At 47.4% G+C, this 26,672-nt stretch overlaps 1 protein-coding gene across 11 annotated transcripts in view; it reads right to left on the bottom strand.

The window, feature by feature from the left end:
* Positions 1–434: 434 nt before the first annotated feature.
* The window catches only part of LOC119167452 (protein-cysteine N-palmitoyltransferase Rasp), an 89,832-nt gene continuing 63,594 nt past the window's right edge, over positions 435–26,672 (bottom strand). For all 11 annotated transcript variants that reach the window (XM_075866262.1, XM_037418921.2, XM_075866260.1 and 8 more), the window contains 7 exons: positions 23,297–23,521; positions 17,530–17,645; positions 16,808–17,014; positions 15,484–15,519; positions 14,798–14,999; positions 2,591–2,735; positions 435–642 (listed from right to left, as the gene is read on the bottom strand). In XM_075866262.1, coding sequence (XP_075722377.1) covers positions 512–642; positions 2,591–2,735; positions 14,798–14,999; positions 15,484–15,519; positions 16,808–17,014; positions 17,530–17,645; positions 23,297–23,521 — 1,062 coding nt within the window. In that variant the 3' untranslated portion in view covers positions 435–511. The remainder of the gene's footprint in view (positions 643–2,590; positions 2,736–14,797; positions 15,000–15,483; positions 15,520–16,807; positions 17,015–17,529; positions 17,646–23,296; positions 23,522–26,672) is intronic.

Raw genomic sequence — 26,672 nt, forward strand, 5'->3', positions numbered from 1 at the left:
AACAGACGCCCACAGTATTTGTAAAAAAAGATGGAAAATTAATTGCACTACAGTTGTCATATGGGCCAGTCAGTATATGCCTGTAAGAGATGAGACACAGTTCGAATAAAAAGACAGTGGGACAAAGAATTATTAAGCGCTAACCTACTGCCAAAGCTGCATCTATCATTAGGTAGTATGCGCGCCCACAAGGATCGTAAGAATATGCGGGGAAAAAGACAATAGTTGCGAGTGAGTAACCTTGGCGAGCTTACTCAAACAAATAAACTCAAACAAATAGAAAAACATTATCCATGCAAAGAAAATGCCCGTTCCGTAAGACTCAGTGACCTTGATGATGTTGTGGAATCTGTTGCATAAGCCCAAATTCAGTTTCTATAAATCGGCAGAGCTCTCGCATGAGCGTATACCATGTAAGAATTTTGTTGAAACAATTCGGGGCCATTTTTTATTCGTGAGCCGTTTATTTGTTGTGTGAACGAGAAACGCAGATGGCTAAACACCGACGCCATTAATTAGTTGATGAAGAAGCCTTTCGCTTTTCTTGCACCGGCGGTTTTTCTTTCCACTCTTCCAAGTCCAGAGCAACGCTCAAGCCGCTGTACATGCCCAAGAAGACGAATACTAGTGGGAAAGGGAAACCTGAAATCCAATGAGTTACATGATTAGAGGTGCACTCAGCAAAACACCCGATCACACACACACACGCAGACACACACACGCACGCACGCATGCACACACACACACACACACACACACACACACACGCACGCGCACACACACACACACACACACACACACACACACACACACACACACACATAGACACACGCGCGCGCGCGCGCGCGTGCGACAGCTCGAGTGCGAATTGCGTAACGAGTGGATTGTTGAATGCTTCCACCACATTACAAAAGACTCAGTCATAATTGTTAACCGTCACTAGCTTCTGCAGCAACCAAGTGCACACATTACCTCGCAAATGTGTTGCGGCTATACCCCTGTCCACGGCAGAAGCACGACAGCTTGACGAAAATTATGACATAGCGTTGCGTGTACCATCTAAGTGTTACTGAGGCGAACAGCGTAAAAATCAGACGGAGAAAGAATGAACATACGACACAGCGCTTGTGTCTTGTGTTCAATCTTTCTCTGTCCCGTTTCTTGGACTGTTCCTCTCAGTATCATGTACCAAGTGGCCCTTCAAGAAACGCTTCTTAGTGTGGAAGGTATAACTTTAGGAAAGTTTACATGGAGATCTTAGAAATGCGACTTTTCCAGCTTTCGTTTGGACTATGTTGCGCTTTCCACGCACACTTGCTGTTTTCAATTTCTTTCTTTTTTCGCTACCACGTTAAAGAACTCGGAAATTCCGGTTCGGCTTCACTACTTAAGAGCAAAAAATGGGCGTTGTACATGAGCGATAATATTGTTAAATACTTGGGTGTAACATCTCAAAGGCACGATATGGTTATGAGAGACGCCGTAATGAAAAGTTCCGGAAATTTCGACCACTTGGCGTATTTTAACATGCACCTAAAGCTAAGCACATTGATCTGCAAGAATTTTCTCCTCCATCGAAAGTGCACCCTTCGCAGGCGGAATTCGATCCCCCGATCTTCAGTTTAGTGGTCGAGTGCATAACCCCTACACCACCTCAGCGGGGCGTTACTACTTCAGACAAAGTAGCGTTTGTTGCACCCGCATTCATTGCTTCACTCTTGCGATCCAGCAATACTGTCACTTGATATTTTATTGCCAATTTTGTTCCCGTTCCCGCCAGTATTTTCCCACTGTATTGAAGGGAGCAAACCGGTTGCTATAGGCGAGTTCCAAGAAAAGAATTTGTTACAGCGCCATCTGCACATATGTACAGGAAACAGCCGCCGGCTGGCATTCTGCATGGGCAGTACCGAGTGTTTGGCCGGCATGCTTCCACATCAATCACCCTCACGCTTTTAGATCTTTTCACTCGCATGAGCACGATGTTTTTACGTGTTTCTTTATTTGTTTTCATGCAAAGTGACGGCCAAGCTCAGTGTTGCTTCATCATTTCGGGGCTTTTTGCAGTTTCTGGTAAACTTGCAACTCATCCGTTACCGAATTAATCTGTTTGCATTTTTCTTGCATGTTTCATTGCTCTGTTATCTCTAAATATATGCCTACACTAGTGCTCCTTCTTTCACCAGTAATTATGAACAGCGCGATATTCTACACAGGGACACAAATGAAGCCACGAAGACAAACGATGACTATCAATTGGATATTCATTTAAAACGAAGTGGAAACATGAAAGCAAAATAAAAGTGCAGTCAGCGCTTGTTTGTGTCGCTTGTTTTGCGTTCCCGAGAAGAACATCGCACTTCTAGTACTTTATAAATGGAAACCAACTAGCGCAAAGCTTCATTTTGCGAAGTTTCACTTCATTTCACCACTTCACCATGGGCTGTTAACGAGATTTTTTCCTGAGCTCGGCTGCAAAGCATCGTACCTGCTTAGCTACCACAAGTGTAGATTGATGACCACCTGATCCAATTGGCATTGCAGGATGCATGAGCGTACTTGGCGATTGCGTAAGTGTATGCGTACTTACCAGTCAAAATTCTTCGGCACATGATGAGACACACTTCCGGCTCCGCCAGGTGGAAGATGCAGGCACACATGGTGAGCACGAAGTGCGGTGAACATATCAAGGCCTTGGCCACTCGCTTTCGCCCAGCTGACACCAGGTGGCGGGCCTGTGAGTAAAACAATAATTTTTCAGACAACGCAAACTTTATGAAGTCTATAGAATGTATGGCGTAGTTGCAGTTAAGTAGATTGATTATGGGGCTCTTATTTATTGAATGTATATAAGAAAATGTTGGCGGCAATGCCTGGCGCAATTTCCCTGCTCTTGTGAAACAGTCGTCATGGCATGCTAAGAAGGAACACATGGGTATACAAAAAGACAGTACGACACTCACGCACTGAGTCCAAGTTTCTAAATGCAAAAATTTGTCCATGCAACAGAGAATTTCATGAAAAATACAAATATTCACGCCAATGCACTGCCTATAGAAAACATGAAAGTTCACTAAAATGTTGCACTGACACGTACCATTCAAGAGGTGCTCAGGTGGAACAATTGGCGGACACGTTGGCCGGGCTAACCCTTCCTGCCGCAACATGACATTCACGGCCACAACCACTGGATTTCGTTAACGCATATTGGTATACATACGACACGTGTTTATCCGAAAATTCGGCAGATCAAACTCATTGTGAGAGTCGATTTGATGCAAAGCAGTAGGCAAGTTTTGGCCTACACAGCAAAACTATATTGCTTACAGTCAATCGTTTTGAGTTGGAATGAGTCCTTTAAGCATTTTGAGCAATCATGGGTACACCATGAGCAGGTTCGTTGCGAGAATTTTTTTCGGAGTGGGTTAAAGCACTTGCTCAAATCCCTAACTATTAGGACAATGTGCCTTTTTGAAGTGAAAGAGTATTTAAGGTGAATTAGGAGGAGGAAGAGGATCATAGAAACTTCCGTTCATACGCCCCCCCCCTTCCTACCGTGAAATGGTGTTTATCCTGAGTTTAGCAGGCACGTCGACTACGGTGTCACCCATAGGTATCGCATAAAAACACTCAACGTTAGTCCTCATGTTCGAGCACAGATGTCAGTTTTATCGAAATGAAGTGCACATTACTGTGCAATGTTGCGCCTAAAATAAGAAATTGTTTCCGTTGTATTCCTCTCTGTTTGGTAATGGGTGAATCAATGGGAGTCAGTATGTAGATTTTCTCACATTGTTAAAGCCGACAGTGAACATTGCAACCACATTTAACATTCCTGCGATACGAGGCCGTAGGGTCTTTTTCATAAGCAGTTTAAGGTACTGGAGGGAAACATTTGGCTACCACGCAGAATGGTTAAAGTCACGCAGTCTACTTTTCATTGTGTCACTGTCATGAAAGTTACGGTCTGGAATCTAAAAACTCTTGAACTAATTCAACAGCGTATATTAAAGATCGTAAGGCTAGGTTAAAAAGTAGGTAACAATTTTTTTATAACAACGCATTTTTTGGGCTGTGATGTTGCGCGCGTGACTTGTAAAATTGCCGTTTTGATAAGTTTTGTAAATTATCAAAATTACCCTTCACCTGTTGATCTTTTTTCCACTCCTATGCGCAATACCTAGCATGGTTCTCAGGGTCATTTCAATCTGCCTAAATGTTACAATGCTTGTGGAGAAAAACTGATAGAATTTTATGTAACGAAAATAGGGAACGTGATGCCACCTGAGAATAAAACAGTTCGTATTTCGGCCAAGCGTGCAAGTCATTTGTTCTATTGAATCAAGACATGTAAGGTTGTGTGTACGTTTGTTTGGTTTGATTTTTTATTGTTTTTTAAATGAGTGCTTATGTATAGCAAGCTGGTTATAAGTTAAAAATATGCATGTTTACAAAAAAATGTGTACATGTATTGTCTGTATTTATCTAATTATTTTTGTTTCTTCCCTCAAAGCTGACCTCCAAGTTCTTTGCTGCACATTGTATTGAACCAGCTACTAGCTACCTGAGGCTATCGGCCCCACAATCCTTGTATTTTCTTATTTTCATGAAGATGATGGTATATTATTGATTGATTATTTGATTCATTGATTGAGTGTGTGAGTGAGTGAGTGACGCCTGGGCTCTCGATTCTGGCTCTCACCAGGATTTTCAATCTTTCCATTCCTCCAGTTTTTAATACAGAGACAATGCCACCAACACCTGCTCCGCCTGTGATACAAGCTCTATAACGCCAATACGTAAAACCTTTTCAAAGCCAGAGATCACCGTTTCCGGTTTGATACAACAGGTCACTGTTACTCATACCTGATACAAAGCAGGTATAAGCGACAGTTGCTCATACCTGCTTATCATTCCTTGGCAAGCGGGTATGTGCCACATGTGACTGAATAAAATGGTTTCATCACGTACGCGACAAATATTTACCGTTTGTAATGACATGTTTATCGTGTTCTTCATTCACCAACGTCATTTTATGCCAATCTTTGTCTACAGCAAGTAAGGGAGACGACAGCGAGAGCACCCAATCCTAGGCGGCTAGATAGGTGGATACGTACATATATACAGCCGAAGTGCCCGCAGTTTGCTCGCACATGATTCACACTTGGGTTAGTACTTGGTACTTTACTATGGGAGAGCTGCGTGTGGGTTTCCTCCTAGGCAAATTGTATTCCTGAAAAGCGAAGCTTCGCCTTTAAGAGCTGAACGCTATAACAAAGTTCTGTCCTTAGTGCGTACTTAAAAAACACTTAGTGCATGAAATCTCTTTGAACTTGCTATGTACCCACTACGTGACCTTTATTCATCTCTTCAAGCAACAAACTATCCAAACCTAAAATAGTGAGTCAAATGATGTTCGCAGTGTCACGCGCTACTGTCGGCGACATCACAGCACAGTCGTCTACGTATAGAACCGACGTCACAGCAGTATATTGTCGAAGTAGGTAACTCTGCCGTGTTCGTGATCTCCTCATTATCTGGGTGCGAGCACGCGAGATTAAGGACAAGCGGTGTTCAGCTTGCCATTTCACCTATTTCCACGGCGGGCTCCTTCCGCATTTCGAAAATGCAGATCACGAACGCCCAGTATGCATTGTTCTCGTCAGCTCGACAAGGTCAAACCTGGTGAGCGGCCTTTTCATGCGTGTTCACTCTTATGGTTGGTAATCCGCAGCGGCTCTGCATGCGGACGCAGCCTGCAATGACTGCGTCCACATAGCTGCCACGGACGCTCAACTAAAACTGTGTAGTGCAATACTAGAACAACGACACCATGAATCGCACAGAGTCGCATGCAGCAACAGATGTGATAGCGTAGGTGCCCGTAGGATAGTTAGCAGAGACGCTATACCTGCATGATAGAGGCGAAGGTCTTCACGGCGTGGGTGGGTCGTTCCGTGTACGCATGCATTTATGTATTTGTAGTAACCCCATCATAGCGTATCCACGGAGTGAATGATGAAGAACGGGGCGACGCTTCGGAGGGTTTTATCGGCAAACAGTGATTCAATCGCTGGCCGCATCCGTCCATCGTCTGTCTGCCTGGATGTTTGACGCACGGACGGACGCACGGACGGACACATGCATGAACGAACACACGGGTGGACGGACGGATACACGAATGAACGCGCGGACAACCGCACGGATGGATGCATGGGCGGCAGACGGATGGACGGACGCATGAACGGAAGCAATAACGGACGGACGGAAGTACAGGCGGACTGAGGGACGCTTCCCCTTACTCATCATTCTTCACTCCGTTGATATGCTGTAATTTCTTTAAGCGCCAAATGGCAGACCTGTACTTTCCCGTTCGCTCCACTTTAGATGTGTTTAGTTCACTCTGGAGTGACGTTATACAAGCACGTGGGAACAGTGATATCAACATACAGTGATGACTATCCAGAATATATATAGGCTCCGAACCACCGTGAAACAGTGCTGCTCACCTGCGGAGCCACTTTAAGGGGCGAAGCTTTTCATAGCGGCACCCAATCGTCCCTCGTAGCCGCTGTAGTATGTAACAAGTATAACATTTTGACCTCCAAGGTGGTGCCGGTGAGAAACTTATTCTGTGCGTTGTTGAACAATAAAAAATAGCGCTATATGTACATATCAATGGCTGCTAATGGGGAATGAGAGACAGGAGCATTCGGCTTTTAGTTTACGCGAAGGCTTCAATCCCCACTAGCAGCCATTGGCGTGTACATTGAGCAATATCTGACAAGAAATGGTTGCTACATTATACTCGCTGGGCGCAACCTCCTTGGTTTTAGAAAGGTTTAGCGAGCGTTGAGCTGCAGTGCCATGAATGCAATGAACAAGTATATACCATGAATGAACTCGAGGTGCTTAAAGGTGGGTAGTAGACCCGAAACGCAAGCCGTAAGAAAGTGTGCGTGTGCCACCTCTTGTTTAGTCCTTGAAATGTCCGCTGGATGGCGGTGATTCTATATCGAAAATATATGATGAAAAGTGGTACTTGGAGTGTTGAATAGATGGACGACCGGACACACAGACAGATTTATGGATGGACGCATGAACGGACGCAGGGGCGAATGCATGGACGAATGCAGGGACTGACGCACGAACAGACGCACGCATGGACGGGCGGATGGACGCATGGACGGTCTCACAGACGGACACGTGGACGGACGGAAGCGAGAACGAATGGACGGACGAATGCTTTGTCCCGCTCTCCATCATTCACTCCGTGGATATTGTCACGGGGTCGTGACGTGGCCGAAGACAGGGAATGTTGTGTTGGAATTTAACTGTTTATTTGGCCGACCCTGTGCCCGGTAAACGGAAAGTCCGATTACAGTAGCAGTCTTGGACCGATAGCAACGAACGGAGCGTCGGCCGTCGATCAACCATCACAAGCGGCGAAGTGCGTCGGCCTTTCACTGTTGCCATCGAATGTTCTATCGTTATCGCTGGCGATGGCGTAGGTTCCAGAATAATCTGTACAGTTCGCAGAAAGGGCGTGATCTTACCGAAATGATCTACTAAAGTCCGGAAGCTTCTCGAAAACTGCACGCGCGTTTGGCAGAATTGTGTAGTGTTTGGGGCGATAACAAAACTTGAAAAATGGAACGTGGTATTGCCCCCCTCTGAAAAAGGCATCGTCCCGATGCTTTCAATAAAGCTGAAGGTACAACAATAATACAAGAAAGTACAATGAATAAATTACGATACAATAATAATACAAAAAACACTGTTTCAGTTTACGGCCTAAGGCGCGTGACATGGACGACTTCAGGTCGCGATCGGCGTCGTTGAGAGTTCGCGATGCCGTCGGGGACAGCTTCGTAATCAAGTGGGCCGAGACGTCGAACCACCCTGTACGGCCCGAAGTACCGTCGCAGAAGCTTTTCACTTAGTCCACGTCGGCGTATCGGCGTCCATACCCAAACACGTTCACTGGGCTGGTATTCCACGAAGCGTCGTCGAAGATTGTAATGGCGGCTGACGGTCGTCTGCTGATTCTTGATACGGAGACGCGCGAGTTGTCGGGCTTCTTTGGCCCGTTGAAGGTGCTCACTCACACCGAGGTTTTCTTCGTCGGAGACGTTGGGTAACATCGCATCGAGCGTCGTTGCCGGGCTCCTTCCATAGACCGATTTGTATGGAGATATCTGCGTCGTCTCCTGCACCGCCATGTCATATGTGAAGGTCACGTACCGAAGAATGGCGTCCCACACCTTGTGTTCGACATCGCGAACCCACGTCTTGTGTTCGACATCGCAAACATTGCCAGCATGTCGGCGATCGTCTTGTTAAGCCGCTCTGTGAGGCCGTTGGTCTGTGGGTGGTACACTGTCGTCCGGCGGTGGTTAGTCTGGCTGTATGCCAAGATTGCTTGAGTTAGGTCAGCAGTAAATGCCGGTCCTCTGTCGGTGATGAGACCCTCCGGGGCGCCGTGACGTAGGACGATATTTTCGACGAAGAACTTAACTACCTCGGATGAACTGCTTTTGGAAAGGGCCTTTGTCTCGGCGTAGCGGGTGAGGTAGTCAGTAGCTACCACGATCCACTTGTTTTCGAAAGACGACGTCGGGCACGGCCCCAGTAGGTCTGTACCAACCTGCTGGAAAGGTCGGCGAGGTGGTTCAATTTGCTGCAAAAGTCCCGCTGGCCTTGGTGGTGTCTTGCGTCGCTGACAGTCCCGGCATGTCCTCACATAACGAGTGACGTCGGCGGTAAGACGTGGCTAATAGTACCTTTCTTGTTTCCTCGCGAGCTTGCGAGAAACACCGAGGTGCCCTGCTGTCGGATCGTCGTGCAGGAGGCCTGCAGGAGTTCTGGTCGCAGAGCTGAAGGCACCACAAGGAGGTACTTGGCTCGAAGCGGTGAAAAGTTCTTTTGGAGAAGACCGTTTCGCAGGAAGAACGACGCAAGTGCGCGCTAGAATACTTTCGGGACTTCGGCGGTCCTGCCTTCGAGGCAGGACCGCCGAAGTCCCGAAACTTAAGGCCCTATTAGGGCCTTAAGTTCCGGGTCGGCCCGCTGTTGTTCAGCGAAGTCGTCGGTAGTTATCGTTCTCAAGAAGTAGTCGTCACCTGGGTCGTCGGGTGGTGGTTGGTCGACAGGCGCACGAGAGAGACAGTCGGCGTCGGAGTGTTTCTTGCCGGACTTGTAAATGACAGTAATGTCATATTCTTGAAGTCTCAGGCTCCATCATGTGAGGCGACCTGAAGGGTCCTTCAAGGTGGCTAGCCAACACAAGGCGTGGGGGCCGCTCACAACTTTGAAGGGCCTGCCGTAGATCTTTTCACTTAGTCCACGTCGGTGTATCGGCGTCCGTACCCAGACACGTTCACCGGGCTGGTATTCCCCGAAGCGTCGTCGAAGATTGTAACGGCGGCTGTCGGTCGTCTGTTGATTCTTAGTACGGAGACGCACGAGTCGTCGGGCTTCTTCGGCGCGTTGAAAGTACTCACTCACATCGAGATTTTCTTCGTCGGTGACGTTGGGTAACATGGCATCGAGCATCGTTGCCGGGCTTTTCGACGTAGCCCAGATGATGGCGAGGCACTGCTTATCTGTTGTAGAATAATTGGCTTGTGCTTTGGATAGCGATCGGCTGGCGTAAGTAATAACCCTTTCAAGTCCGTGAGCCCTCTGCACAAGAACGGCGCGAAGACCTACGGTGCTTGCGTCAGTGTGTATTTCTGTCTCGGCGAATTCGTCGAAATGGGCAAGTAACGGAGGCGTCTGTAGGCGACGTTTAAGCTCCTGGAAAGCGTGCTCCTGCGTTGTTTCCCACTTTAACTCCACCCCAGAAATTTAACTCCACCCAGGCCCAGAAATTGGCGCTTCGCCTTCTTGTCAGTGGGCGGCGGGAAGTCAGCGATGGCGGCTCTATTCCGTGTAACGGGACAAACTCCCAACTTGCTAATAACGTGCCCCAGAAACAAGAGCTCCTCGTACGCAACTCTGCACTTTTATGGCTTTGTGTGAGTTCAGACGTCTTGATGGCTTGAAGTACAGCTTCAAGGCGCCGAAGATGCTCGTCGAAACTCGAGGAAAACCCGACAAAGTCGTCCAAGTACACAAGGCAAGTCTGCCACTTCAATCCTGCCAGTACTGTATCCATAACACGTTTAAAAGTTACAGGCGCTGAGCACAGACCGAAGGGCATCACTTTAAACTCGAAGAGGCCGTCCGGTGTTATAAACGCCGTTTTCTATCGGTCTCTTTCGTCGACTTCAAGTTGCCAATAGCCAGTCTTGAGGTTCATTGACGAAAAGTACTTGGCGTTATGGAGCCGATCAAGTGCGTCGTCTATTTGTGGGAGAGGATACACGTCCTTTCTTGTGATTTTGTTCAGGCGGTGATAATCGACGCAAAATGTAGGCGCTCATCCTTTTTCTTCACTAACACCACGGGGTATGCCCATGGACTCTTGGACGGCTGGATAATGTCATCCCGCAGCATTTCATCAAATTGGCTCTTCATGGCCTCACGTTCTCGCGTCGAAACACTGTACGGACTCTGACGGAGTGGTCTGGCATTTTATTCGGTTATGATGCGATGTTTCGTGATTGGGGTCTGCCGGATTTTTGATAACGACGAAAAGCAATTTTCGTATTGCAGGAGCAGGGCCTTTAGCTATTCTTGCTTATGGTTTGGAAATCTGGGATTGACATCGAAAGCTATGGGAGGGGCTTGGTTACTCAGAGCAGGTTTTGCAGAATTGGCCAGGGCGAAAGCAGTGGTGGCTTCGACAATTTCTTCGATGTATGCGACCGTTGTTCCTTTGTTCACATGTTTGTACTCATTGCTGAAATTTGTGAGCATAACCTTTGCTTTGCCTCCCCGCATCTCTGCAATTCCTCTTGCGACGCAAATATTTCGGGTGACCAACAGATGCTGACTGCCTTCAACGACGCCTTCCAAGTCAAGTGATTTAGGAGCACCGACTGAAATAATGACGCTTGGGCGAGGCGTTATGGTGACTTGTTCTTCCAGCACATTCAAGGCATTGTTTCCTGACGGCGTTCGCTCGCGGCGGTAGTGCTTCTTCTGTGGATAACGTTGTCGACTTTGTTTTTAGGTTGATGACAACACCATGGAGGCATAAGAAGTCCGTGCCAAGGACGACATCTCTCGAGCAACGCTGTATGACTACGAAGTATTCATCCCTTGCAGTAGGATGAATACGGCCGTTAATGTTGACTCTCGCTGTGCAGATTCCTGCAGGCGTTACGAGATGACCTCTGGCTGTGCAGATTTCAGGGCCTTCCCAAGCTGTTTTAACTTTCTTTAACTTCACGGCGAACGACCGACTGATGACGGAGTAGTCGACTACAGTATCGACCAGAGCGGTCACACTGTGGCCGTCGATAAGAACGTCCAGGTCACTAGTTCACCGTCTCGCATAACAGTTAGGGTGTGGCGTCGGGTCAAGGCTGCGTCGACTTGTTTCGCTGCTTCCATGTTGCGTCGTTAGGTCACCTTCGGTAAGTGAGGTTTCGCCGTCAGGGCTTTGCCTGGTTGGCGCTGTGTTCGGAAAGCTCCGTCGCGGCGTCGTCGTCGTCGGAGGATCTTCGGTAGTTCGTCGCACAGCAACTGCTCCTTCATCGGTTGCTGCCCTTAGTTAGGAGACGGGCTAGGAGACCGGCCCCGCGTTGGGCCAGAGTACTGCCGGGGTGCGGTTACATGCGGCGGCTGGGCGACGGCTAACGGAAAGGACTTTGTGGTGTCCATTGAGTTCCTGTCAGGTAGTCGGCGATGTCACGTAGCCGTTCTCCTGGCTGCGGACGCGGTGCATTGACGGCGAAGCCACGCAGTCCCATCTGTTGGTACTGGCAACGGCGGTATGTGTGTCCGGCCTCGACGCAGTGGTAGCAGAGTGGGCGATGGTCAGGGGTGCGCCCGAAGTCAGTCTTTCTCGGCGCACTGCGCCGGGCCGCTGGCGAACGGTGGGACGCCGGTGGGGGGGTGGGGCGGTGGCGTCTGGCGACGGAAGTGCGATGGGGCAGCGTTTTGGCGAGCGCGTGGAGGAGGGGCGTGGCGACGGGCTGCAGCAGCATTGCTCATGGCTTGCAGCTGAGGCTCTTGAGGCTGAGGAACGCCCAGCGATTGCTGGATCTCCTGGCGTACGACGTCCGCGATGGATTCCACGTGAGACTGCGCTGAAGGAATTAATTTTCGCAGCTCTTCTTGCACGATCGCTCAGATCGTCTCACGCAAGTCAGTGGTTCCAAGCGCTTGAATGTCGGCGTAGCTGGTAGACGAGCAGCTGCGGTTATATTGCCGCTTGCGCATCTCGAGCGTCTTCTTTATAATAGATGCTTCTGAAATGAATACGGCGACCGTCTTTGGCGGGTTTCTGATTAGCCCGGCAAAGAGCTCCTGCTTTACTCCTCGCATGAGCAGACGGACCTTCTTCTCCTCAGACATGCCGGAGTCAGCGTGGCGGAAAAGTTTAATCATATCATCAGTAAATAGCACCACGTTTTCGTTCGGCATCTGCATGCGGGTTTCAAGAAGAGCCGCGGCCTTCTCCTAGCGCACCACACTTGTGAAAGTGGTGAGGAACCTGGCGCGAAAGACGTCCCACGTTGTAAGGCTTCGCTCTTGATTCTCGAACCAGGTCCGAGCAGCATCTTCTAAGGCGAAATACACATGCCGGAGCTTGTCATCGTCTGTCCAGTCATTGAAGGCGGCGATGCGGTTAAACCTTTCGATCCAGCTTTCCGGGTCTTCCAGTGGCGAACCGCGAAAAGTTGGCGGCTCTTCGGGTTGCCGGAGCAGGAGTGGTGCAGGCTGCACGGGGGCGGTCATGGTTGCAGTAGTTGATGTCGGGATCCGAGTCTGCCTGGCTACTTCAGGAAGGGGCCTGTACTCTGGTTGTAGTCCCCTCTGCCTGCGGCTTGTTCGCTGTTCAGGGTTAGCGTCCGTGTCTTCTTTGACGCTTGGGCTGGGGTCGCGGCTTGAAGGAGGCGTCCGGTACATGGGAGAAACAGACCTCCACCAGATGTCACGGGGTCGTGACGTGGCCGAAGACAGAAGACCTTGTGTTGGAATTTAACTGTTTATTTGGGCGACCCTGTGCCCGGTAAACGGAAAGTCCGATTACAGTAGCAGTCTTGGACTAATAGCAACGAACGGAGCGTCGGCCGTCGATCAACCACTCATAAGCGGTGAAGTGCTTCGGGATTTACACTCTTGCCATCGAATGTTCTATCGTTATCGCTGGCGATGGCGTAGGTTCCAGAATAATCTGTACAGTTCGCAGAGTGGGCGTGATCTTATCGAAATGATCTACTAAAGTCCAGAAGCTTCTCGAAAACTGCACGCGCGTTTTGCGCTTAGGATTGTGTAGTGTTTTGGGGCGATAACAAAACTTGAGAAATGGAACGTGGCAATACGCTGCCATTTTTTTAAAGGCATAGGAAGGTCACTTCACTCGCTGCGGTCTCTCTCTTTGTGAAAAGAGTGCGTTTTTCAAACGCTGCGTAGTAACAACCGGGGCACTGGTAGTTCGCTCTCACTCTTTATGTAGCTGTGCGTATACGCAAGTGCGTCTTTTGAGTTAGAGCAGCGCGCTGAGTGCTGAGTTGTGAACGTTGTTAGCTGGCTCTCATCTTGTGCGTGTTTAAATGCGTTCTTTCATCTCGAGCAGCGCGTTTCACGTTTCGATGTTGTTGGTGTTATTTGCGCAACATTCCCGTTTGTTGCTATCACATTCATTGCTTCGCTCTTGTGAAGAAACTATAACTTTCTTTCCTGCCTCTATGCTTACAACCCTAGAAAGAGGGGAAAACACAGGATAGAGCATTGCGCAGAAGGATTGAGGGCTAGTTTGTCGACACAACACTTGATGAAAATGTCATAACTTGCTCTAGGTTTCAGTATACTGCTAGCTTTGTTTTCTTCTCGATCGACACGACATGACTCAAATCGCACTCATTCGGCCGGCTCACCTCCGTGAGCTGGCCGAACGAGTGCGCTTCATATAAACAATAGAAGTTCCGAAAGCCTCGGCAAATCAGATTTCAAGGAAGATGTTGCTGCAAAAACGTCACTTGGCAAACCAACAAGGCTTAATTAACGGAGCGTTCAGTTACCAAAACTGCCGGAGTGACGTAATCATCCCTACTAAGCATTTTTTTATTTTCACTTGTGATTAAACCGGATTGCAGTCAGTTGTTATTCAATAAGCATTTCAAGCCCCGCGGCCATGGTCTGGTGGCTAAAGTACACGGCTGCTGACCCGCAGGACGCGGGGCCGACTACCGACTGGGGCGGCTGCATTTCCGGTGGAGGTGGAAATGCTGTAGATTCGTGTGCTCACATTTGGGTGCACGTTAAAGAACCCCAGGTGGTCCCAATTCGCGGAGCCCCCAACTACGGCGTCTCTCATAATCATATGGGGGTTTAGGGACGTTAAACTTCACATATCAATCGATGAATAAACATTTCAACCTGCAGGAAGTCTGGTAAACCCATAGGAATTGGTTGAACGGTTACGGAGGGGGGAGATGAAGTTATTCATCCCATAATAAAGCATCGATGCATAGGTGCAAGTGGCTTTAGCTACCTTTCATAATCTTTTCATCCACCCATATCTCCCTGCAGTGCCACTTTTCAGTTCCTTCAGTGTCCCTTGCAGCATTCACACTCCTGCGAGCTGCACTGAACACGCGATGAAGGCCGAGTCACCTCAATGCGGTTGCCACTCTAGTCAACCACAACCAGTCACCACAGAGTGTCTCACTCTACGTACCTCTAATTTCTTGCAGGCGTCTTGCTTCCTCACTGCACGAACAATCACCTCGAGGGCAATGCCGAGAACGCTGAGCGCGCACCAGATGGCGTCCCTCTTGTGCAAACTGTGCCACAGCCAGGTGAAGCCGAACGCTACGGCGGTACCCAGCACGACATGATATGGACTCTGACTATGGCCCACCACTGGCTCGTAGAAGTACCTGCAAATGTAGATGGGATACATGAGGTTGGCCTCTCGACGAAAAATGCTTCCGTGATATATAATCTCTTGTGTCATACTTTTGTCATACACCTGTCTTCCTATAGTATTTGACAGCTGGAAAGCGCATTCACACCTGCGACTGAAACCATTTTGACTTGCCATGACGCAGGGAAGAAACGGAATTTTCCTTAGAGCCGGGGGGGGGGGGGACAGGAGTTGGGTTGAATTAGAATGAACTTGGTTCATGCGTGTATGTGCGTGCAAACAAAGAAGCGTGTACACATTGCATACATATGGTATATGATAGCAATACATTTCGCCCCCTAATATATATATATATATATATGACGGAGAAATTTCGGGGAAGGTTTCCAAAATCCAAACTCCTGTACCTCTCTAATTTGCATACACCTTTGCAATCAGACTATTTAGCTTGAGTTGAGGCTTCGTGAGAAATACGTATCGACTTTGATGCTGCGTACCTTCGAATCCAAAGATGCATTCCCCGGTCAAAGTACCTGCAACAGAAGCATAATGCCGTAAGTCCCACGTTACACGCATTTTTGTCCGACATTTACAGGGGCGAAGCTCTTTATGGTCTATAGGGCAGTTCCGCGTCCCTCCGGTGTAGCCAGCACAGCATAACCACAGACAGACAGACAGACAGACAGACAGACAGACAGGCAGACAGGCAGACAGACAGACAGACAGACAGACAGACAGACAGCCAGACAGACAGACAGACAGACAGACAGACAGACAGACAGACAGACAGACAGGCAAGCAGGCAGGCAGGCAGGTAGGCAGGCAGGCAGGCAGGCAAACAGACAGACAGACAGACGGACGGTCGCTCACTTCGCCCCACTCATCATCATTCACTCTATGGACATGCTGTGATTTTTTGCTTATCACACACACACACACACACACCTACGCACACACGCACACACACACACACACACACACACACACACACACACACACACACACACACACACACACACACACACACACAGTTCCGCTTCAAGGGTGAATAAAAGAAGGAGACATATTAAATAGGACTCTTCTACAAAGTTGGCCTGCCAGGCATTTTTTTCATTTGTTCTCGCGCAACTCTACAAAACGATAAATTAAAGGAATACTGCAGCTACAGGGAGTGCAGAAGTTTTTGTGCTCTCTGTCGTCATAACGCCAAGGAAGCAGAGAGAACACAGCTTTCGAGAAGGTTTACGAGCCGTTCGTTGATGTATGTAGAGTTAGCGCTTGGGACCAGGCCCTTATATATGATCGAAGTTCAGATTTGTTGTTCCGTGAGGGTAAAAAAATATCTGGGCTCATCGCACCGAACAATGTAAAAATAAAACACAGAAAAGTTGCTATTTGAGCGATGCACCCCTTTTAACTCCCACTGAATCCTCTACACGCGTCTCCGTCCGACGAAAGACGGGCAAGGTGTTTCTGTTCTCACTTGAGGAGCCATCAGGAATGGCCTCGAGCGTGGGCCGATGTTACTGCATGAACCCTTCGTGCGAAGGAGTTGGTGGGCTCATTTAACCTCTGGTACAGCGGCGCTCATACCGGCCGATCACACACGTTCACTCGCGCATATATTGTACGATGCGCGCTGCGATGTCATCGACTTGGACTTTATAAGGAACATGACAGTGACGCCAACAGTGGCAGCAGAAATCCCTCGTAGAGCGTGCGTATAATAAAAACATTGTAAAACTTTGCCGAATTCCAGTTACGAGCAGCGTTACTGAACTGCTCATGAGAACTTGAATTTCTCGTATAGCAAGTACTCACCTCCAAAAGTGTGAGCAGCGGTACATTGTGGCAATGCACATAGACGGAGGTGGGATGTTAATGCCTTCGGCACGGGCTATGGCACCGGCGAAGCCATAGGTGAAGAGGTAGCGTATGTAGAAGAAGAACAGCAGAGAAAAGGCGAAGCCCACCAGGCTGTACAGGTCCAGCCGCTCGGCCATCCAGGGCCACCTGGCCATTGCCGAGCTTGCAGTTCAGAATTAACAAATTACGTTCATTGATTACGTGGAGGTGACTCAAAATGTGCTTTTAATCATGGCGAAGTGAGGTCCAAAATACTGCAAGGGTAGCATAAAAATGGCAGAGAAAAACATGTGCTGGTATAATTTTTTTATGACTGGAGCAGCGTGATTGCTGTGATGTAGAATTTGGGGCAAAATAGTTCATTCCCATGCTAACAATTAGGGGTTTTTTTATACACGACTAGTTGATTATATCCGAGTGCAGAGTTCTACGCCATACTATCTGGTATGGTGAAAGTATCGTTGAAAAAGCCGTTCACCATTCAATGTAAAAGCACAACAAATTTATTTTGTTTTGATATGGCTCATTGATCTGCTTTTCAGCATTATGTCTGTGTTTGATATAAACATGAGATAGCGCTATATTACATAACAAAACCCAACAGCCCTGACATTGAGTAGAGGTACGAGGTACTTGCAGGCTTATCAACTTCGGCATATAACGCACAGACCACAGACCTGTAGAAAAAGTGGGCCAAGAACTCCATAAGAAAGAAGTGGAGACTGCTTCGCAGAATGCGTGCCACCGATGTGGCAATCTCTCTCAGCGTGCAGTGGGGCCTCGACTTGTCTATCTGCGTAGATTGGAAAAAAGAAAGAAAAAAAGGAAAGTTATTGAGATTGCTTTGAGCGAATCTGTTTGACGTGTCTTCCTTCGTTCAGTGGCGTCGCCGTCGGCGTAACTGGCAAAGAGATTGAGAGCCGAAACAGAACAAACACAGAAATAAGCGCAGCATGAAAGTGGGCACTGGCAAGGGAAGTGTGAGGGTGAGGGATGACAGTGGTATGTAAGCAGCTTCCGCAGCGCCCACCTGCGGCGTTATATTGCATCTGCAGTTTTGAAACGCACCTGCGCGTTGCCTTGCGCATTATCCCGGTTGGTGGTGCTAAAAACATTTATTTAACAAAAACAACACAACAAAAACGCGAGGTTTCCCGCGATCGCCTTATAAGAGGATGGCGCCCACAACAAGTAGGTGGGGATCCTTAGTACTGAATGAATGAATGAATGAACAACTTTATTTATCCCTTGTTAAAGGGAAGGGGGCAACAGGAAAGGGTGTGGTGGGGATGAACTACTTGAAGTAGTCCTCCTCTACCCTCTCAGCCCACTCCAGGATGGCCTCCTGGATAGCGGGCCTCGAGCTGCGCAAGGCAGCCTGAACCCCATTGGCGTCGGTTGCTGCCATTGGCGTCGGTTGCTGGCGTCAGTTGCGTCGAACCAAGGCCTTTTGGGCCTGAAGGCTAGAGCAGCCAAGCAGGCTTGGGTATGGGGGGTACAGCAGGCCTGCACGGGCAGGCCCACACCATCTGATAGATGTCCGAAGACGCCTCCCCACAGCGTAAGCAGCTGCCGGAAAAGGCGGGATCGAAGTATTTGAGGGCTACCGCGCACAGCATAGTGTTCATGCATAGTCGGAGTAAAAGCTGCTCCTCCACTTTATTTAGGTCTTTGCATGGCCGTGGATAAAGGCTGTGATCAAATTGCTAATAGTCCATAATTTCACGGAATTAATGCCCCGAATTGAATTCAAGGACGTCATGATTGGGGGACGTGAGTGGGAATGCCCGTTGAGAGAGCGTGTGGGCGTCGGCTGCCTCATTTCCTTCTAGTCCCATGTGAGCAGGAGCCCAGACTATACGGTGGGGTGCAGAGATTCTCTGATAGTCAGAACGTTTCAATAAGCGGCAGGCCAAGTATGCGACACGGCCGTTCACGACATTTCGACAGCCCCGTCGAGAGTCGGACCTAGGGTGACAAGCGGCTAATGCCATGGCGACTTCCTCCACGTGGATTTTGTCCCGGGCTCGAAACATGAGCCCGTTAACTGTTTGATTTTCGTGGACGACAGCGGCCGTGTACCAGCCCACGGGGTGTGGGTTGGAGGCGTCCACGTTGTACACGCCGGGTTTTGAATCAAAATAGAGGGCCAGGGCTTCCGCCCGTGCCAGGCGCCGGCCATTGTGGTCATCTTTTGTCATGTTGTTTGGAAGAGGACGCACGTGGAGGTCGCACCTCCTCTCGAATGGGAGTTGAACGCGATCTTCCGTGATGTGAAAGTGTTGTATGTGTAGGCGGGCTAATAGGCGGCGCCCCGCAACTGTCTGTGTAAGTCGAGTGTACAGATTTGTGAGGTGGGTCTCTGGAAGCTCCCGAAACGTATTCGCCATGCCCTAGCCTAAAAGGCGCTTGTTAGAAGTGTTCACGGGGAGGTCGAGGGCTTGTTTTACAATTTCGTTAAGGACGACATCAAGCGCATCCTCGTCTTGCTTCCGCAGGTGGAGGTATGGTGCAGAATACAGGATTCTACTGGTTACAAATGCATGTGCCAGCCGCAAGGCATCTCTGCACCATAACCTCCCGCGTTTATAACAGTCCCGGCTGGCCATGCGGCCCACCTGGTCACCCACCTTCCGGAGTTTGGTCTATGTGATGTCTGACCGTCTGTTTTGATTTATGAAGAGCCCCAGTACCCGGACTTCTTTTTGTTCAGGGATTGGATCTGTCTCCAGTGAGATTTCAATTTTGGTGGTGCACTTGGGTGAGTCGTGTATGTGCCCGAATTCTAATTTAGATAGCGAGCACTGAAGGCAACAATGGCAGGCATAGCGGTAGACTATGCTCGTGGCTTGCTGCACGTTCGCCTCAATATTTCCGACTGCACCCAGCGTGGCCAAGATGGTGATGTCATCAGCATACAATGCATGTTGTATACCGGGAACATCATCCAGCTTAGCCGGCATGCGCATCAAGGCCAGATTGAATGTGTCTCGGTTAGCGAGGCATGCCGCTCTAGGCTTCGTCTATGGTGGTTAAGGCGGTTAAGGTAAAATTGACGGAGCAAAACTTTGCGCGCCCATCACGCTACTGACAGTGTTTTCTTAATAATGTAGACCATGTACCAACATACCAAATGGACTCAATCAGTTCATTCTGAATAAAAAAGAAACTCAAGTGGTGGAAGGAAATCGTCTGCGGCTGCGGCTAGACCAGCTGATCGAATAGAAGCTCAGTGTCACCGCTGAAACACATGCCTCTACCTGAACTTTTTTGGGAATAGAGAAACACCCCATCAGCTTTCCCATCGTTGAGTACGAAGTACTCGAAATTGTTAAACAATTTTCTCTAAACAACTGGTGCTCTAAATCGGTAATGACTCCTTTTTAACACACAAAGCTTCATCAACAGTAGGTGGGCCCTTGCTCAGCCCGCGGGGTGGCTCTATGCTCTTCCATAGTATAGTACTTAGTATGCTAAGTTGTTACCTTTTAAATCCGAAGAATTTCTTAGTGAAATTCGATTACTTTGAGCGTATCTATCTATCTATCTATCTATCTATCTATCTATCTATCTATCTATCTGCTTACGTTTTAGATCTCTCATGGTCACCCCCGTAATTTGGCGTAAATTAAAATTAGCATGGGAGGGTAAGACGGTTTGGCGAATATGACGCACTGGTCAAGACATCCATAATGTCACAATCCCGTCGCGTGCGTCATCAAACACTTCCCGCCAGACAGTGGCAAATACCCACGGGCGCGTATGGGCCACTGGTATGGGGGTATGTGCCACAGGTGACTGGCGCTTAGTATCGACTTAGGAACGAAGAGAACACGCATGGGCTGTTCTCCCGTGCAAGCGTTAAAAAATACCCTACATCAGTAGCGTCGACCCGACGAATACAAGGAATAAATGTCCGGGTCCTAGCTGGAATCGAACCCAAGCATTCTGCGTGGCAATGAAGTCTTTTACCACAGAGCCACGCGAGGTCTCGGAATAACTTCTCAAATAGACGCTCATCTTTGATTGATTGATTTGTGGGGATTAATGCATCAACAATGTGGGGACTAATGCATCAACAATGGTGACTTTACCAAATTGTTTCTTTTTTGAGGGAGAACAGCTCTTCAGAACAAGTACAGCTAAGCCATCAGAGGACTTACATTATCTAGAAATACTATGCGATACTTTGCTTTTCTTAGAGCAGGTATATATGTATATATATAGCTAAGCCATCTTCGTGAAACGTCAATAGTGGTTGCAGTGCTGCCTAACCAATTTTATATATATATATATATATATTATATATTTGTGGGGATGAATGCATCAACAATGTGGGGACTAATGCATCAACAATGGTAACTTTACCAAATTGTTTGTTTTTTGAGGGAGAACAGCTCCTCAGAACAAGTACAGCTAAGCCATCAGAGGACTTACATTATCTAGAAATACTATGCGATACTTTGCTTTTCTTAGAGCAGGTATATATGTATGTATATATACAGCTAAGCCATCTTCGTGAAACGTCAATAGTGGTTGCAGTGCTGCCTAACCAATTTTATATACATTATGTACTACTTTGATACAGCCGTCACGTCTGGTTACGTCAAGTGTGGTTAGTTGATTTATGCAGCAGTTGATTTGATTGATTTGTGGATTTTAACGTCCCGAAACCACCATATCATTATGAGGGACGCCGTAGCGGAGGACTCCAGAAATTTTGACCACCTGGGGTTCCTTAACGTGCACCCAAATCTGAGCACACGGGCCTACGACATTTCCGCCTCCATCGGAAATGCAGCCGCCGCAGCCGCGATTTGAACCCGTGACTTGCGGGTCAGCAGCCGAGTACCTTAGCCACTAGACCACCGCGGCGGGGCATTTATGCAGCAGTGTCTAGGGCCAGAAATTTCGCTATAATCACCGCTTCATTTCTGCTTCTGGGGTTGCTACTACGCATGTTCTAGTTGGCATCGTTGCGCAAGTGCAAACAACTGGTTATATAAACATTTGCAACTCTTCAACATACGTCTGTGCGAGCAGCATTTGTACATATATTTAGCGTCATTTCATGACGTGTCGCTCAGTCAAAAATTCCAAGCGGTCACCTTCCCTCAGCATGCTTCGCATAACGTCAATTCCCAGGTACGTGGAATATGCCGAAATTTTTTCAAAAAAAAACATACCTTAAATTGTTAACCACTTTTTTCTAAGCAGCCAGCCGCACATGGCCGCCAGAGAACAATCCTTCCGAACTGATGCCCATGTTACTGAACACTACTTTAAAAGAAAATACAGATATAAATCAATCTCCTGAAGCAAAATAAATGTATACTTTACCTTATATGCAAAAAACAGGCACACATGCTATAAACGCAATTTATCTTATATCATTTTTTTTTCTCTGTGAAAATATCAATCATATTTGTGTACGGAATGTCCGAGCATTTGCACTGGCGATTTTTAGTTGCCCTGTTGAATGTTGGTGTACTCCTTGGTGCATGGTTTATTGATTTAGCCTGATGCGTTATTTGTGCTACACACATGTAATACACATTATAATGGGTCGTCATACAACTGATTTTATATAAATGGGCGTTGAAAAACGTAACAATTACGTATTTTATCACATGCTATCTGCATGTTTTCTTTCAGCCAAAAGTCATTTGCCAAATGTGACCGGGGCTGAAGCCATTGTGATGCTGCTGAAGATTGTCTTTCTTGATATAGCTCTGCATTTTGTTTTCCTTGTACGAACCACATGTTGAAGAAGCTGGGTCCATATCTAATAAAGTGCATATATATGAAGTAGAGCGTGTATGAATGTCATGTGAGATCACGTGCGCGCGTTTATTCTACAAGAAATTCTCCGCAATGAGCGTGGTTCGAAGTTGTGAAGGTTCAACCAGAGATAACAAAACTTTTATAGCTGGTACCCAGTCGCATGCATGCTAGCTTTATTTAGAAATATTTACCAATAGATGTGCGAAAACACTATATTTATGCTACTTGTATATCTCAAAACAAAAACCACTAAAAGAAAAAGGCCATGGCGGAAAAGTGTGACTGGACATCTTCTGGCTAGTGGAGTCTATTTCGTTTTTTAAGGTGAGAATATGCCGGTATTTTTCTTAGGAACCCTGCTTTAGAAAACTAACACACACTTATGAAGACACCATCTACTGCTACTTAGCAACTTAGACGACAGCAATATGAATGAAATCAGATTATCTTTTCCCACAATACTTGTTTCAAAGCAGAAGGCTCGTGCACGCGCCATACTTGCCCGGCACTTGTCCTTGTCACTTCTTAGTCTACTGTGTATATTTTTTTTTACTGAATCTTTCAGGCATGGAATATACTTCCATACATAGCATCTGGAAGCGATTGCTACACATCGAAGAACAGACTCAATTAATGGCTCACTACGCAGCTACGACATACCTGAACCATGAAATCATCGTAATTCTGCGGAGGTCCATGGTAGGCTGTGGGCAGGTAGGTCAGATAGGCAAGCGTCTTCCAATATGGCGGCCACCGGCTATTCCCTAGGCTTTGGCGCTGAGCTCGAACCCAGTCCAGGCTGAAGCTGAGGCCACGCATTATGTTCCAGTGAAAAGTGACGTAGGCCACCCTTTGTGGCATGATGCCATATCGCTCGTACATGTACTGCGATTCGGTAAAAAGAAAGGAAAACTGATGTCACACGATCAAATACAAACGGTACACATCACGGGGGATTCGTCTAGTAACTGACTGCTCCATAATTCACCACTTATATTTTTCAAGAGGCGCAGCGCCAGCTAAACAAAAGTGGTCATGAAATTTAGCGCAGTACTTTATGTACACTTTTTTGTAATTCATTATACGTACGCAGATATGCTTTAGGAAGCGTGAATACTCTCAATATGTAGTTATGTGCTTTCAGCAACAAAGTTAGTGCTGTTCGACCACGTCTTCCAAGTAGAGGCAATTTAGTCTATCGTAAATTTTTTCTTTGTATTTAGCAAGGCTTTCTTATGTTCAGTTCCTATACAGTGTATGTATGTAGTCTAAAATTATTTTCATTATGCATCAAGGTATAACTCAACTAATGCATCAACAATGGTAACTTTACCAAGTTGTTTGTTTTTTGAGGGAGAGCAGCTCCTCAGAACAAGTACAGCTAAGCCATCAGAGGACTTACATTATCTAGAAATACTATGCGATACTTTGCTTTTCTTAGAGCAGGTATATATGTATATATATAGCTAAGCCATCTTAGGCTTTAGAACATCCAGGAATGCTATGCGGCACTTTGCTTTTTAAATTAACATCGCACAGTTTGATTTGAGCTTTTAATCTGTCGTACACCTTTTGGTGCATTTCTTGATAGAAAGAAACCGTGTGCGCGCATTCTTTACGTTGACATGTATAAGCGATGAAGAACACATGGGCGCCCTTGGGCGTAAAAATTGTACATGCACGATATGCCATGGATATTGTCGTCAGTCCAAGCTAAGTCAACTCAGCCTTTCGAGGCCAATAATAACCCCGTGGTGTTGATTTTTCATTTTTCTTTTCAGATTCCAGAAAGCCAACTGACTGGGTAGCAGGCGAACAGAGTGGAAAGTTTCACGACAGAGCAACCTTTTGATGTGGCTCGAATGGAGCTAAATGCCATAGAAGAAAGCATGCGCTACTAAACTAAAAACGCGCAGAATATGAAGAAGTTTATTTAAAAAAAAAGCCACAGCTTTGCCGCAAAGGCGAAGCAATGATCGCGATAGCAACAAATTGGAAGGGCACGTGCCGAATCGCAAGCAGATAGAAACGTGCTCAGCGTTTCTCACGCACAAATGACGTATGAAACGTACTCACAGGCACAGATGAATACGAATAAGCTTCTTAGTTGTTAATTCGCTGTGTCTGAAAAGCGCGCCCTTTTCGCAAATGGAGGCTGTGCATAGGGAGTCTTCATGTGCGCGCGTCTCTGTGTTTTAAGGAGGTGTCAGCCTTTGGCCCACCACTTGCCACTGCCGGCTAAAACACAATGTTGCCAGTCTTGGTTTCCATGCAACAATCGCCATGTTGGTTCTCGCGGCCAGGCGTTCCAGCTACGCTGCACTGCACAAGCTGCAGGTTGGCGCGGCTGTGCAAGTGCGGTATGAGCTGCGTTTGACTACACCGTAGACATAGCTTCCGCTACGACACCACCCTCGCGCTAAGCGCACCTCCAAGAACTTTGGAGCGTAAATTCTATGGAGCTGCGTGCCGCAATGCAAAACCACCGGGAGACTGTTCCGCTTCCCGACTTGGTCTAACTGACGCAAACGCTGGATTACACACAAGCGAAGTGAGATTGCTTAGAGCCGACTACTTCTCCCCGTTTTCGTGAGCTGAGTACCCTTTGTGTTGCGAACATGGATTGAGCATGTCGCCGCATATTTCCGAAGCCGTCGCCGCATTCCTCGCGGGAAACGCCAGGTCATAAACCACCAACAGACGTTCGCGTTTACGTCGTCCTTTGCTGGCAGATGTTCGCGTTCCTGCACTTTCACCTTGGTCGCTGAGGAAGGGCACATGGAGGGGTAGACAGACAAGCTGACGAACACGTTCCCTGTAGAATCTTGAAGTGTTGCACAGTTGTAACACAACTAACGTTTGTGCGGCTTGCCATGGGGTATTCGTTCTTCCCTTCAGTGACACGCGGAACCACACCAAAACTCGCTCAACAATGACAAAAAAGATTTCGCGTTAATAATATAGACTGCGACACATTTACTGTTCGTGTCAATTAGTCCTTCTTTCTGTCTGTCGGTCCTGAACGGTGCAGTTTATGAGCACTAAGCAAGTTAGTTGTTGGCCCATAACTCACATATGCTATATGGGAGATAGGTGCTGCGTCGTTATTTTTGTCGTCTTTTTTTTCACAAACATGGTTCGACATCATGAACTCAGTTTTTATTTAGTGCTTGTAGAGAGAATGTGGGTGGACTCCGTATGTGTGGTCGGCGCCGTGTATGACTTTTCACCCTATTGCTTTATTGTAGGTCCCCTGGGATGACACAAGCTTCCGGCAAAGGAGGCAGGACGGTTTGAAGAAATTTAAGCTAGATGCCGTTTGGATGGTGTTTACAATAAATTCTGACGTGAAAAAAACGTGGTTTGTTCCTCGTTACTCACTTTGGTTATCTTCTAGCCTTATATACATGCTAGTTGGGGTAGGGGGAGCGTTGGTGTGATATGATTGAGTGTCCTACTATTTTCTGGCAATGCTTACAGCATGTATAAGGTTTCTAAACAGATTTGTCCGCGGGAACTAAACGTGCTCCAGGAAAGTTTATTACGGACAAAATTAATATTGGGGTATGAGAAACAGGCTAGCGAAGTGATGCGGTTTACAGAGAACATCGCAAGCTACCCGGTTGTTTGATTTGCCTTCCCTGTCGTTGCGGTCACCGTCATAAAATACAACACGGTCTCGAGCCTTGCACTAGAAGCCCTTTAAGATGTCTGCAGTGATAAGGTGAGTTTTCTTCATGAGTGTCACGCAGACACTGAAGTGGCATCGATCAGTTTTCCTCCTCGCAAATATAGGCTCCCTAAATATCCTCACTTCGCCAATGGGGTGGGTCTACCAGGTGGAAGAAACAAACTGTTTTAATGGTATTTTCTACAAACTTGAGTAACGAGCACGTTTTTACTGTTCTACAAAATGTCGGCTAACTTAAGAAAGCAACCCTGCAGCTTTCTTAACTTTCTATATAAAAAACAACATCCTTTCACAATGAAACCCACGTTGCGTCCAATGCACATGAGCGACCGCTGAGAACCAACT

Source organism: Rhipicephalus microplus, chromosome 6 (genome assembly GCF_043290135.1).
Source record: "Rhipicephalus microplus isolate Deutch F79 chromosome 6, USDA_Rmic, whole genome shotgun sequence".
Classification (NCBI taxonomy): domain Eukaryota; kingdom Metazoa; phylum Arthropoda; class Arachnida; order Ixodida; family Ixodidae; genus Rhipicephalus; species Rhipicephalus microplus.